This window comes from Haplochromis burtoni, unplaced genomic scaffold, assembly GCF_018398535.1.
Source record: "Haplochromis burtoni strain Fernald_Lab_line unplaced genomic scaffold, NCSU_Asbu1 Contig_127, whole genome shotgun sequence".
NCBI classification, from domain to species: domain Eukaryota; kingdom Metazoa; phylum Chordata; class Actinopteri; order Cichliformes; family Cichlidae; genus Haplochromis; species Haplochromis burtoni.
The window spans coordinates 1285557-1300621 of record NW_024582488.1 but is presented as its reverse complement, the minus strand read 5'-3'; the positions used below and the strand labels follow the sequence as shown (position 1 = coordinate 1300621).

General features: G+C 42.1%; 1 protein-coding gene across 1 annotated transcript in view; it reads left to right on the top strand.

The window, feature by feature from the left end:
- Window positions 1-15065, top strand: part of LOC102289919 (neural-cadherin) — a 107844-nt gene that overhangs the window by 71839 nt on the left and 20940 nt on the right. Inside the window, exons 15-23 of the mRNA XM_005930317.3 lie at window positions 230-416; window positions 3180-3323; window positions 4648-4931; window positions 5407-7015; window positions 7720-7813; window positions 8599-8783; window positions 10961-11190; window positions 11671-11948; window positions 13771-13985. Coding sequence (XP_005930379.1) covers window positions 230-416; window positions 3180-3323; window positions 4648-4931; window positions 5407-7015; window positions 7720-7813; window positions 8599-8783; window positions 10961-11190; window positions 11671-11948; window positions 13771-13985 — 3226 coding nt within the window. The remainder of the gene's footprint in view (window positions 1-229; window positions 417-3179; window positions 3324-4647; window positions 4932-5406; window positions 7016-7719; window positions 7814-8598; window positions 8784-10960; window positions 11191-11670; window positions 11949-13770; window positions 13986-15065) is intronic.

Genomic DNA, 15065 nt, shown 5'->3' with positions numbered 1-15065 from the left:
CAGCGTGGAAGCTTTTGTTCCACTGTTTTCAAAGTTTTGTTGAAGTGGGTTTGGGAGCTGTTTCATCAGCTGTCTCACTGATTGTGGCGATATTGGTTGAATGGAGCGTATTGATTTGCTTAGCCCTCTTGACATTTTCAGCTACAGAGCCTGTAACTTCTGCTGTTTCTGCAGGTTATTGCTTGAAACTTTACTTTAGCTTAATTTTCAAATTCCCTGTGCTCCACAGATCACTTACTCTCTGCTGAGTGACAGCAGTGGGGACCATAATCTGTTTCGTATCGACCCAGAACTTGGGATTATCTACACAGAAGCTGTCTTTGACCGTGAGGCCCGTAGCTCCTACTTACTGGAGGTTCAGTCAGAAGATGGCCAAGAGTCAGCTCGACCTGGGAAGTACAAACAGCCCAACACAGGTGAGAAATTTTAAGAGTGAGTGACTGGATAGTTGGATGGGTAAAAAGTTTTTATCTCGACTTAAAACTCTTGTCCAGTTTCATTAAAGTAGTTTCATGTTTGGCAAATTCAAAATCTGAAGCAACTATTCTTGCACCGATGTATTATTGGCAACATTATAAATAAGCTCAAAAAATATATTTAAATATATACAGTATATTGTGTGTGTCGTTGGGCAGTTCTGCTAACTCATCCAGTCTGTTTTATATGTATAAAATGGCTCACCAGTCTCTCCTCCCCTCTTTGTCTCGCCCTCCCTGCGTTTTTCACCGGCATAAACACCCGTGAAAATAAAAGTAAAGGAGATAAAATAAACAAGTATCTCTTCTAGTGCAGTTTTGTTACGCTCAAATCTAAAAATCAAACCAGCAGACAGAAATATCCTGTTTCATCTCACTTGGTGATGATGGATCAGTCTACCTGTTTAACACACAATTAAGCGTGCAAAAGTCCAAGCATGAACTGGTCTCTGCACATCTCAAAAGGCACATAAACAGCCAGAGTGTTGGATATACTATGTGGAGATGCAACATAAATCTAAAGCAAGGCAAATTAAATTTGTTATAATTATCATCAATGTGGAAATGAGCTAAAAATCACTTTAATTAGTGAGCTATCAAATATTCCCCTTCATCATCATCATTCACTAACACAGCCCTAACTCTTTTGGGTCTTAGGCTGCAGGCTAGGGCCTCCATAGACTGGGTTTGTTCCGGATTGTTCTGGCCTGCCTCATAAATGGTTCATCGCAGTGGCATCTAGGGAGTTGGGAGGCCAAGTCAAAGCTTTTGTCATATCCATGGGGAGTGGAGTGTGCAAGGTTTTCAACAATGTTTTCATGATGATTGGCATGTGTCAAAATTACATCGAAATGAATGGCAGGACCCCACGATTTCCCAGCACAGCACTGGATTACATGGTTAATGTTCAATTTACCTGAGTCTAATGCTGTAGCTGCTCGGGGCTGCACTAGCTGGCTAATTTGCTTATCATAACCCCTAGAGTTCACTAATTAAAATGTTATATTTGATTTGTTCTGTGCAAAAACTTGTTATGGCACACAGCCAGAAAGAAGCAGGCACATAAATTCCACAAAAATCTGTAACTGTTACATTTTTTAGATTTTTTTGTTACACTTTCAGGGTCCTTCTAGGTGATTTTTTTTTCTTACCTTTGGACAGATGTTGGTGGTTGTTTATTTTCTGAATGTTTTTTAGAGCTGAAGTATCAAGCTGCTGTCTCTTGCTTTGTATTTAACATAATGACTTGATGGGTTCAATCGACTCGTCTGACTCTATACAAGAAAAAGCGTGTGTGCCAAAATGTCAAACTATTCCAGACAATTAAGTCAATTGAGAATCCAGCTTTGTGTAAATTACTCTTTTGTTACAATGACATAAATAATTAGCGACAGCTACTTCCGATTCATTGTGTCCCTGTGCCTTAAATTGATGCAAAAATATGTTGTTTTTTTACTACTGTGGCATTCCGAGGAACTTTATAACTTGGCAGAGTTAACTTTAGGGTGACCTCTGCCCCGGTCTGATGTTCAGTTCATAAAAAGCAGCATTGTTCTTTCCCTATATGCCTACAGGGCAATACTGAAACTCTGTAACTCTAAACTGTGAGGAGTGCTTCCTCTGTGCACTGTGTTTTAAAAAGGCTGCATTGGCAATACATTCATTTACACCTTGGGATTGACTTTGAAAAGTGAATTTTAATTTGATTTATTCTACTGCCATGACCAGACAGCAACACTCTCTTCCATGTGAAAATAGCTCAGAGATTTCTTCCAACTCTCTTTCTTGTAGCGATCCCTTATTTCTTCCCCTTTTTAACTCTCTCATTTCACAATTTAACCAGAAAGGCCTTTGTTTGTTTACCTTGTTCACAGTGTGACATTTCCGCAGTAATAATATCTGTGTTTAGAATGACGTCCTATGACATTTGTATTTAGACGGGGGTATTTGCCTCTGTTTGTGAAGGAGGTGTTAGGAGTGCCGGGTGGTGTTTTGGAGTAGCAAAACCCTCTCTTCAGGCTGCCAGGGCTGCTTAGCATTTGCGATGAGCCTTAGTTGTGTCTACATATCTACCGCATCCAGAAGGGCTCATCTCCCCTGCAAACATTACCTGTCTCTCTGTTACCCCCGGGATGCACCAAACGGAGGAGGCAAATGCAAAAACAAGCCAAGAAAATAAAGCCACATTCCGCCATCTTTTACTGCAGCAGCTCCAAATAAACATGTCACCCATGTGCTCTGTGAGCAGATAATTTACTCTTTTTAACTAAAGGAATAAACAATGTAATGAGGAGCCCACAGATAAGACACAAACACTTGTCATCTTATAAATATTTAACCTTCCTAGTTATCTGCGCTCGGTTAAAAAAAAAAGGAAAGTAGCTCGTTGACGAGGTTTAGCCCCATTATTGTTACTCTTTCTCTTCAGAACTGTCCCCCCTGTAAAAAGAATAAACTCTTGACAAAATGAATAATTCATGTAATTTACAGCAGATCTTTGTGAGTAATGTTTTGTCTAATTTATACGTCATTGAGCAACATTGTGCTGGGTTAAGTACCTCTTCCCCACTAAACAGTGACAATGAATTGTAGAATCAATAAACAGATGGAATGAGAGTAACACACTTACAGTAGTGGTTCGAGTATGTATGTGTGTGAGCTGTGCATGCCGTTTAATCTTCTGCCATTCTGTCATTCTTGCAGACACAGCGTATGTGAGAGTTTTCATCAGCGACGTCAACGACAACAAACCGGTGTTTGCTCAGCGACTGTATGAAGTCGGCGTTGATGAGAATGCAGATGTGGGCCTGGCTGTTGTCACTGTTAGCGCTAATGACGAGGATGAAGGTAAGTTTGAAATGACATCAGAACGATTGAGTCCCGTGGCATTTTTACTGATTCCGATTTCTAGAAATAAAGGTTAAAGAAGCTAGCCAACCACAACCAATATTTTATATTTAGGGTGGGGGGGTTTTGAGAGAGAGAGACATTTCCAGTTTGCAGTTTGGCCAGGCTCTTTCTGCAAACAGCAAAACTACTTCAGATAGGTCCTCATTTGTAGCAGTATTCATAAAGTTACCCTGTGGGCAGTCCTTTCCAATCTGGTCTGAGCTCTGCTGAAATCATGCTGCTGAAATCAAGCAGTGTGCTAGATTTAGTAGTCATTTAAGTGCTCAGTAATGCACTGTGGCACATATGTTCCAAAAAGAGTGACACGCTCCCACACAGTGGGTGGGTGGGATTTAAGCAATAAAGCGGTTGCTCATCCTCTGTATAGCAGTAGCCTAAGATCCCTTTATCAGACATGTTTAGGTCCGTTAATCAAGTATTTATGGGGAGCGGGGGTGCAGCTTAGGCTGGGCTGCAGCACTAATGATGAATAGCTGTGGAATAACTCCAACCACCAACATTAAAGTTACAATACTGTTGCACTTGTGCCTAAGAGGCTCTACTCAATCTGTCTTGTTTAAAAACTCCACCCTGGGTTTGGCCGCAATAAGCCTACCAGGGCCCTGTGGGAGACAGGGAGCACTTTGTCAGTAAGGGTTGTGTTAATAGTACAGATTAGTGTATTTACATGGGATTGAAGCTACTTTAACCCAACAAAATGATTGAAAGCAAAGACTGTACATTGCAGGAGATTATCTTAAATATTCCAGTATTAAACCACCACACCGGGTGGTGACCATAGAGACACAACACATAGCTTCAGATATTGACTTCCTTGCCACTAAACTACAATCCTCCCCCCACCCTCTCCCAAGCCTCACAATCATTCCCTAGGGAGAACTATCAGAGCGCATTATGCTGCTTTTCGCTCTCATGTTCCCTTTTACTTTTTTCGACACTCTTTTTTTTTAATTAGTATCTGATTAAAGCCAGGGAGACGAGGTACAAAGTTTCCATTTAATTAAGTAATCAAAAGAAGAAAGGAAGACATGAAAACCTACTAATAGTCAGGTCTGAGAGGAAATGAGGTGTAATACCCTTGTGGTTACACCCTTTTGTTTTTGGAGGAATGCAACAACAAATGAAAAGGGACAATACTGAGGTATCAGCATGCAGAGATTTAAGAAATAATGACATGAACAAAGCCCACTGTGAATTCTACTACATTGTAAAAATGATACTAAACACATTTTCAAACATGCATTTTTAATTCCTGCCGCAGGGGCCAACGCCAAGCTGCGCTACCAGATAACATCTGGCAACAAAGGTGGTGTCTTTGACATCGAGCCAGAGGTTGGGACAATCTTTATTGCACAGCCATTGGACTATGAGCAGCAGAAGAGGTACAAGCTTCTGATTCTCGCCTCAGATGGGAAATGGGAAGACTACGCTGCGGTGGTAGTTACTGTGGTTAATAAGAATGATGAGGCGCCTGTGTTTTCCATGAATGAGTACTACGGATCTGTCACAGAGGAGCTTGATGGGTCACCCGTGTTTGTATTACAGGTACGAGGCTACACACATACTGTGCTTCTTTCAGTAATTACTGTAATTTAAGCATCTGTAATAATCCTTAAAACACCGCCTTCTTAGTGTGGCCATAGCTGCGGCTAAGTAATGATCACAATTTTAAAATGTGACATGTTATTTCAGTTTATCTACTGTTAGTGCTTTACCCTAGCTTAAAATGTTCTAGAAATTTCATTTAAGTTACAGAGATAGATGTTGTGCGGGCAAATTCAGCAGTGCAGCTGTCAGACTTACTCCGAGGCCAGATGTAAGAAACATGCCTGATCAGAGCTTATTGCTTTAATTTGGGTGGTCAGGGAAAAGTGCAAACACTTAAATGGGCTGTCTAAAAACATCCGAAAGCAAAGAAGATTTGGGTGACGGCTGAGGTGAGATAAGAGGAAGCAGTAATTTGGGGTTGACTGGATGAATGAATATCCATTTTCTCAGGAAGTTGTCTTTATCTCTGCAGGTGACAGCTACTGACCCAGACAAAGATGCAGACCAGGGTGCCATACGGTATTCCATTCATGGCCAAGGGGCGGAGTCACACTTCATGATCAACGACATCACGGGGGAGATGTACGTCCAGCACACCCTGGACAGAGAAGAGCGTGCTGTCTGGCGCTTTGTTGTCATGGCCACTGACGAGGAGGGCGAGGGACTTACCGGCTTTACGGATGTTATCATCAACGTGTGGGACATCAATGACAACGCCCCCACTTTTTCATGTGCGCCTGATAACTGCCACAGCAGTGTAGCTGAGAACTCCCCTCCTGGAACATTAGTTGTGGAAATGATGGCTGTAGACCTTGATGATGCAGCCGTAGGCCAAAATGCAATCCTCACCTACAAAATCACGGAAAATTCACAAAACGCAGACGGTGCAGATCTTTTCATGATTGATTCCAGCACTGGGACCATCTCTGTGGCAGCAGAGGGGCTCGATCGTGAGCATGCCGACACGCACCGTATGGTGGTAGAGGCTCGGGATGGTGGCGGCATGACGGGTACAGCTACCGTCACTATAGTGGTGACGGACATCAACGACCATGTGCCAAAGTTTAGAGAGGACTGGTGCGGCGCTCGTGTACCTGAGAGCACAAATGAAGACGCTCCAATCCTGGAGCTGAGTGCTGTGGATCCCGATGCCGGCTCATACGGACATTTGGCCTTCAGTGTGATGGCAGGAGACCCTGAGCAGAGATTTTACATGGTTAGCCACAGACTGGAGCAGAGCGGCACTCTGAGGCTGAAGAAAAAGCTGGACTTTGAGCAGCCAGGGGAGCAAAGGTTTAACCTCACCATCAAAGTGGAGGACACTGACTTTTCCAGCCAGATCCACTGTCTGGTTCTGGTGGAGGATGAGAATGATAATGCCCCTGTTTTTACCCCAGACTCGTATCTGCTGTCTCCTTTGCCGGAGGATGTAACTGAAGGAACCAGCGTCATCCAGGTTGTGGCCTCTGACTCCGACTCTGGTCCGAATGGTGACATTTCGTACAGTATTCTCCCCGAGTCAGACCCGTATGGACATTTTGCAGTCAGCGGTGCAGGTGTGGTCACAGTCGCTAGGCCGCTGGATCGAGAGACAGTGGCAGGTTATGAGCTGGTCGTCATGGCGACAGACCGGGGTACCCCGCCGTTGAGTGGCAGTGTCACGGTCCGCTTGCCATTGCTAGATGTGAATGACAACGGGCCAGAGCTGGAGACAGCCTACATTCCCATGCTGTGGGAGAACAGTCCAGTGCCTCAAGTGGTCTGGCTCAATAGGAGTTCAACTCTTCTGTATGTCACTGACAAAGACTCCCCAGAGCAAGGGCCTCCTTTTTATCTCTCCCTGCCCTCTGTGTACTCTACTGACTTCCACCTACAGGACCATGGGAATGGCTCTGCCACGCTCACCGCTCTGCGGAGATTCGACAGGGAAAGGCAGAGTGAGTTCCACTTGCCTGTTATTATGATTGACAGCGGCGAGCCACCGATGACAGCCACAAACACTCTCACCATCACTATTGCCGATCATAATGATAACGCCCATCAGGCAGGAGAGAAAGATGTCTACGTACATAGCTACAAGGGTGAGATGCTTGTTCTCTTCTTTCTGCCCCTGATTTTTTGTTTTACAGCGCAAGGAGAGCTTGAGTCAAGAGGGAAAACTGAAACTACAGCTCTAGGGGAAAGTTTTCACCACCATACGTGCTTAGAGTAGTCTGGAATTCATAATTGCTTTCTTTCTATTACATTCTAGCAGTGTTTTCTTATGGTAATATCATTGTCACATCCTTTCTGAAGCTCCCAGCAGAGTCTTCCCCTGCCAACCCTATGCCTAAAGCTCATCTGAACATCACAATATGATAAGAATCATGATTCTTATTTCTTTATAGTGTTTCTACCCTCCAGGTAAGTTGGTTAGGCACATTGGCTTGTTAGTGTTTTGATCACACACTCAGCTACATGACATTTTTGGTAATTGTGGAAAACAGGAGCAGCGTGACTCATCCAGGCTGCCATTGTTTACCCAGCTGCAGTACTCTGGCACTGCAGGTCGATAATAACATAATCCATACTGAGATAGCCTCGCTTCCTTAAGCTCCACGCTCTCTGAAGTGGAGCACTGAGAGCCTATTCATTCCAGCAGTGGGACTCCACAGTTATGAGCATAATAAGTAGAACAGAACACAAGGATGCAAGATAAGGAGAAGAGAGGGACGAAAAAGATAAGTGTTGGCATCAGCAGATTCTGTCCAGACTGAGTCAGTGTGTGTGTGTTTACCTTGAACAGGAAGGATAGCGAATGCAGCACTGGGGAAGGTATATGCCCCAGATCCAGATGACTGGGACAACAAAACCTACACTCTGGAGACGAGTGCAGCTAAGTAAGAGCTCACTGTTAAATGCATCTAATGTTCTCTGAAAACATGCTGATCTCCCAGTGTGTAGCAGTGGTACAAGTGCTAACGTAATAATGTATCAGAAGAACTGCCAAACTGTAAAATAAAGAGGATGTGGGCTAAAAGAAATGCTGTAGGCGCATTGCTAACAAGGGCCCGTCTCACAGTTAGTTTTTCCTAATCCTCCTAATCTTATTTCCTTGGCCTCTAATGCAAGCTGATCGATATTCTGGAATATACAATCAGATTAAAAAACACCCCCAGCAAAAAAACCTAAGCAATCCTTGATCCACTTGTGTTATGTTCCTTAGATGAAACAGCCCTTCTTACTAGGCTGTTTCGTAGGAACCTTGCAGAACCGTGCAGTTATTCAGTGTTCACACCCTTAAGATCAGATTAGAAATACCAATTGCATATTTGTTTTATTCATATAACAAATTTTGACAGTTACCATGACAACTATCAAGCCCTTTCATGAGTTTTTCAAGCAGAAACATTTTCCTTTCTCGTCTGTCTTTTTTCCTGGCACTTTTTGTTTACCTGTTTCTCTGGGCTTTTTGTTTTTTAACATTAATTTGCATTCACTTCCTGTTGGAGTGAGCCCAGGTACCACTGACCAATTTTCTACATGTCTGTCTGCCATCTGTTTCGTATATATCTTTCAGACGGGAGCTAAGAAACAAAAGAAACCCTGCTTTTGAATTTCTCTTTCTCTCATTTTATACTGAAGCAACAGTTTCCTACTTTACAGCTTTCATTTGTTTCTTCAGGTACTTCAGTGTGGACCAGAGCTCAGGAGAGCTAAGCCTGCGACAGAACATTCCAGGTGGCAGCTACTGGCTGAGGGTTGAGGTGTCTGATGGTGTGTGGCCTGATGTAATCTCAGGAGTCAGAGTTCATGTCTGGGAGCTGGAGGAAAAGGCCATCTTATCGTCTGCCTCACTGCGTTTGACCGGTAGCATTTGCACAAACACTGACTTAAATGTTGGCATGAATGCTGTGGGTTAATTTTGAATCCCTGGGTGCCTTCGGCACAGCAGGTAGACATGTGGTGCACTTTGTTTTCCCTGTTTCATCAGTACAGCATGTGATCAAAATGTTCCACCTTTAAAAAAATCAAAGCACATAGCTGATTCAAATTGACTTGCTCTAACCTCATAGGTAGCCTGTTTGGGCAGCACCACATCGCTTCTAGCACAGCTGCTCTTTTAATATCACTCTGTTGTGAGCATTTGCTTTTGTGCATTAATGATGTGTACTGGATCTCCTACAGTTTATCATAACTGCGTCCTTCCAATTTTATTTTCAAATTTCATTTTGGGGAAGTGGTCCAAGTCGCAGGGAGGCAAATGTAACAAATCTGAGAATCAAACATGTTGCTATGACAAAAAGAGGAAAATAGACGGCATAGCACAGCTGCAGAAGTTCAAGTGTGACAATTGTAATTTCCACTCAGTGTTTACATATGGAAAAGTTCCAATTTTTGCTACACAGTACCATGAATATTGAAACATTTAACAGCACCTACCAAAGTTATTTCAGTTTTGTATTTCTTAACCTTTTATTCTTATTTCATTTGGATTTTTTTCTGTCTCCAAAGTAGATTTTGTCATTTAAGCTCAGTGTTTTTATTGTTTAAAATAATTTGTTTTAGTTCATTTTTTTTAATTTACTTTTGCATGGAGGGCATTTGTCAAGGCCAGATTTAGGAAAATCAGTACAGGCAGTTTACTCTCAGTCTCTCATTAGACATCCAAAAAAGCTTCATCAGACATGTTGTGATAAAATTACATGAAACTAACAAATACTAAAACTCATTCCACTATATTTATTTTTTTTAGTTAGTTTTCCAGCCATCACAAACTCATTTCAGTTAGTTTTGTTTTTTTTAACAGTCCAGTTTGTATTTTAAGCATTGTTAGCTAAACTTTTTTTGTTTTATTTTAAACCCCCTTATAGTCCCACATGGTGGAAATCTTTTGGGGGAGCAGTGTGTAGAGACAGTATCTTGCTCAAGGGTACCTCAGAGTAGCTGTTTGCTGGATTTGAACCCCCAACCTTCTGGTCATGGGGTTAATGGTTATCCTTAACCTAAAGATGAAGTTGAGGATTTTTCTCTGGCCAGCTCTAGCACATACTAGGGACAGGAGCTGGACTTTGAGGGAGCAAGCTAAAAATATCTGCCACACCAAAGGCAATATGGTAATGCCCAAGGAGACTAACTATAATGGGAGGTTTTTGATTTTGGGCTGAGTAACTGAACATTTTGATTGCACCTTGTACGTGACCCCAGGACTATAAGTAAAAAAAATTATATAACAATAAGTTTTCAATTGGATTCTTGTTCTCAGTCATCCTCCGCAGACAAAAAAAAGCATGCTCTTTGTTGTTGCTGTTAAATTCTTGTTCGAGGCTGATGTTGAAAAAGACAGCATCTCCCACAGGCAAGAATAAATTGGTACTTTTCATTGAATGATTATCAGGTTGTCAATCCAGTTAACACAAAAATAATATGCTGTCAAAAGAATTTTCTATACTTGCATTATTTAACATTTCTAAGCATTGTAAAGCAACCATTCATACTGCTTGTTGATAATCGTTTCCTCCTCCTTCTTCAACATTCTAAAGTTTATGTCAGAGTGTTCATTTTTTGACAGTCTCTCAGAGTACATTTGAGTTATAAAGGTCAGTTTGGAAGTGTCAGGTAAAGTCCTTGACATTTAAAAAGTCATTCAGCAAACAGAGTCAAAGGCTGTTATGGATGCGCCTGATTCCAGGTTGTTACCATTTTTGGGATATTAAAGGTGACTGCTCGCGTTCTCCACATATCACTGGAAGGTGAAACGCCAAATGTGATTGCCTTCGCGGTCATTAAAATATCCTGTTCGAGACAGTTTGTCAAGACTCTAACATTGTTTCGGTGAAAAAGTAAACAATTTGTGTTATGTGCATCATGATTCATTTGCCTTACGGATGACTCAGAATGGAAATAGGATCAATAGAGAAGGATGTTCGGCTACGTCTCACGCTAATAGAATCAGGAACTTGGTAGACTTTGATCAACTCTGTAGTTGTCATTGACAAGTCAGTAGTTCTTATTTCACGAACCTCCCTTCTCTTTGTCTCCTGAAGGCATTACAGCAAAAGATTTTATCGACTCTCGTGTCGAGGGGAAGAGTCGGCTCGAGGCGTTCTGGGACTTCCTGTCTGAAACCTTGTCTGTCAGACCAGGGAGTATCAACGTTTTTAGCATCGCAGACAGAGACGAAAAAACTGTGGACATCCACTTCAATGTGCTAACTGATAATGGCTACCTGCGCCCAGAGAAGCTGCACGGTGTCCTCGACGCACATAAAAAGAAGGTACATATGTTATCACGTAGGATAGATAGTCATCGGTGCTTGTATATCAAGTGATACACTCGGGAGTTTGAGGGAAACCAGCAGCTTTTTATCTGCCCTTTGATTTTCACACCAACTTTGTGTCTGTTTACTGCCTGCCCCTGTCATGTCTCTTTGTCTCTCCCATTTATTTGTTGTCTTTGTCTTGCCCTCTTTCGTCCATGTGTTCATTATGCATCGCTGTGATTCATCTGTCATACCCAGTGACATATCATGATTCTTTAACAGTAGTCAGTTAGAATATTAAAATATTTATGATGAAGGCCTTGCCTTGCTCTTTTGCATTTCTCGTGAAGCTGTTTTGTTTCGCCAAGTGTAAATCAGCGTGTCCCGCGCGCCACCGGCATCGGTGATACAAATCCCTGTTATCTTCAGCCACAATTATTGTAATTCTCATTTTTGTCTCACTCATCTGCTGCGCTCTTCCTTTCCTCTCTGCAGCTGCAGTCAGTATTGCGTGCGAACGTGCACCAGGTGCAAGTAGATGAGTGCGTGCACACCGATTGCAAGACATCCGGTGGCTGCTCCACACAGTTAAGCATCAGTGACTCACCCACCTTGATAGACTCGGGTGCTTTATCCCTGGTCTCAGTGAAAGTAACATCCTTGGCTGTGTGTGGCTGCGCTGCCAGAGAAATGACCCATCAACGCTGCTCTTCCTACTCCAGTAACCCCTGCCTTAATGGGGGAACCTGCATTGACACGCAGAACGGATACAGGTGAGAGGCATTTCTGCAGTTGTAAAGAACTTAAGATGAAATAGGCTCTTAAAAGATATTTAACGGAAATAAGAGCAGCAGTCTTCTTTCTAGTCCTAGTAGATTTGCCGTTAGAGTGATACCTTGGAAATTGAGCCCAGAATTACTGTGGGTCCCCTGTGAAAAAAATCTTCTTCAGCTGCAACGAAAAGAACTAAAAGTCTTGAGGAGCTCGGCTGTATTGTTAGCTAAATCTGCAGTTACATCATTTTTTTAAAGGCTTGCCTTTATACCGTGGAATCAATGTTTGAGTGTGTGCACGTGATTTTGAAAACTGAAGTCTGAGTTTATCTTGCCAGGATGCAAATAATGAGTCTAACCTCGGCATCAAGGTTATAGACCTGTACTTTGAATTTAACCTTATATATAAATGTCTGCAGTCAATATTCAGGTGTAGGTCTCTGTGAGCATATATCACCGAAGAAAAAGCATGCACTTTGTTTCATGTACATACTTGTGCTTGGATTAAAAAATATATATAGGGCAAGGGGATTAACCCTTCCCCCTCTATGCACACAACTTCTTAAAATTTCAGTTAGCATGCAAGTTTGTCAACAGCAGCGTGCACACATTCTTTTCTTTAAATTGTCTCTGCTCCAATTGATCTGTATATTGCTGCAAGGAGCCTTTGTTCTGTAAGAAGAGTATCTCCCTGTATGTGTCATATATGAGCTCCTGTGAATGCAGTCCAGCCGTAAAGAATCCAATTTCTGCTTCTATTCTCTGTCAAAGGAGCTTAACAGGAAACCTCAGACAGCAGCTGATCAGATATTGTCAGTCAGAAGTAAGAAAAACATGCCATGCACCTCCTGATTTGGACCGGCACGACTCTCGAGGTGCACTGTGCTTTGCGTGTGCATATGTATGCATAAGGCTACACTCTGCCTAAGCCGCCCCTTTTGCTGCATATGGATCAGTATTCCTGACATGTGTTGCCCCTCTGCAGAATAAACAGCAATGGGAGAAACATCCCTTAACAGTCTCAGTACACACAGCTTTCCTCAGACACCGCATGAAAATAGATGGCTTTGACATTATCAGCAAAGCCAGCTTGTCTCACATGCCTGCAGTGGAGAGGACAGGATGAGATCAACTGGTCCCCTCAATCCCCACCATCAAAAATAAGCTGTTTTTCTTTACTACGTGTATCTTTGTATGGCATTTATGTATGATTATTTATGTTTAACACTGTGGTCTCACAAACAGAGTCAGCAAAATCATAAAACACATTTAATTTCCGGTTTCCAGTCCACTCAAGTCCTAATCAAAGTGGATAACTACAAGATGAAGCATTTGCACAGTTATCAGCCAGTGTGTAATACCTTAAGAGAAAATCTGTGGTGCTTCAACACATAGAAAAGTGAGAGAAATGGAAATAATTATCTTCCAACAAAGGAAATGTGATGTGCTGAGCAGGAACTCCCTCCAGAGGGTTCAGCTCAGACAGCTGTGATAGATAAAGAATAGATCAGAGTAATGTTGTGTTCATAGCTAATTGATTTAATGTGGAGTTGAACATTTGGGGCTTCGTGGCTAATGCATGCAATTTGAAAAAGTGCTTTCCCAGCTGTCTGTTGACAGCCAGCATGTTAGAGCAAAGTCAAACCTCTGTCTGCGGGAATCAACAAAGCTGTCACGTATGCCGGAGAAAAGTCGCCATGCACTTATCCAGAGATTGGACAGCGTGAAGATTTCTCCGAACTCAAAACTGAATGACACTGATTGTTTCTTTCCCCTTGTTTTCCCTTGATTTTCCACACTGTTTTTCTCCTTGGTGCTACAGGTGCCAGTGCCCCCCACAGCTTGAGGGGCCAGACTGTCAGCAGATGAGAGTTAGTTTCCTTGGCAACGGCTATGCCTGGTTTCCCCCCATAAGGCCTTGCTTTGATAGCCATCTTTCACTGGAGTTTATGACTGAGGAAGATGACGGACTGCTACTGTATGCCGGCCCGATGGCCACTCTTATGCCTGGGGACAGTGAAGACTACATGGCCATAGGTAAAGAAAGAGTCTGTATAATTAGATGTGTGCCAAGGGGCCTCTGGGCCGTTACTGCACTCAAACCTGCGACTTAATTTTGTGTGTTTAATTACTGGGTGGTAGCTAATCAGATATACGAGGCAAATTTCGTTCATTAGTGCACCACTGAGAGATAGGAGCACTCACTTGACTGAGTTATACCGTTAATGTGGTACTATGCAGGAAACCCCGTTTCACTGTTTAATGTGTATGTAATAGTTTGCCGTCTGCCATAAAGAATTCTGTTTTGCTTACCCCCTGCGTCAGAGTGGCGGCTCAGCTTTAGAACAGGCTTATAGACTTTCAGTGTCTCACTCAAGGACACATCAGTGGGGTTTATTCTTGCTGACACAGAGGCTCAAAACTCAATCTGCCAGGTGAAGGACAGCAGTAAATATTTCATCAAAGTGAATAGGTTATTTTGCATTGGGACAGCTATGCATAAAGCTTTATAGTTACACTATGCAGCATCTAGACAAAGTGATTCAGTATCATAAGAATCATGGTAATGAAACTGAAATGATGTTACTACAGCGATTCATGTTATTGTTAATGTAATTAAAATTATGTGCTGTAATTGTGCAGATAAATTAAGTTTCCTCAAGTAGATATAGATCCATAGAAACCAGTCTGAATTGTATTTTTGGATTACAGTGCTGTCGCCATCATGGTATAAATATTTGTGCTGTGATACACGCACTCACATGCATACAGTTTCAAATGACTATTCCCTCAACCCATAATTTTGTATTTTACTCAAAGGGGTTGATTCAGGGAAATTACAGAAAACATGCTTTCTAATTTACCACTGCTGATATCGAGCCATGCATATATATTTTATTCAGGTTTTCAGATATTTAACTCTCAGATTTTAGGTGAATATGTAGGTGAATTCAGTGTCATTTGTGAGTGTCACCATTTAAAAAAAATTATTTCTAATTTCAGAAATCTTGCACAGAGCTCATTGGGAATAGTAACTCAGGGAAACTGACTATTAAGCTGCTTTTGTTTACAATTTGACAACTTATTTTAAAGCTATTTGTTTCTGGTGCAATTTTG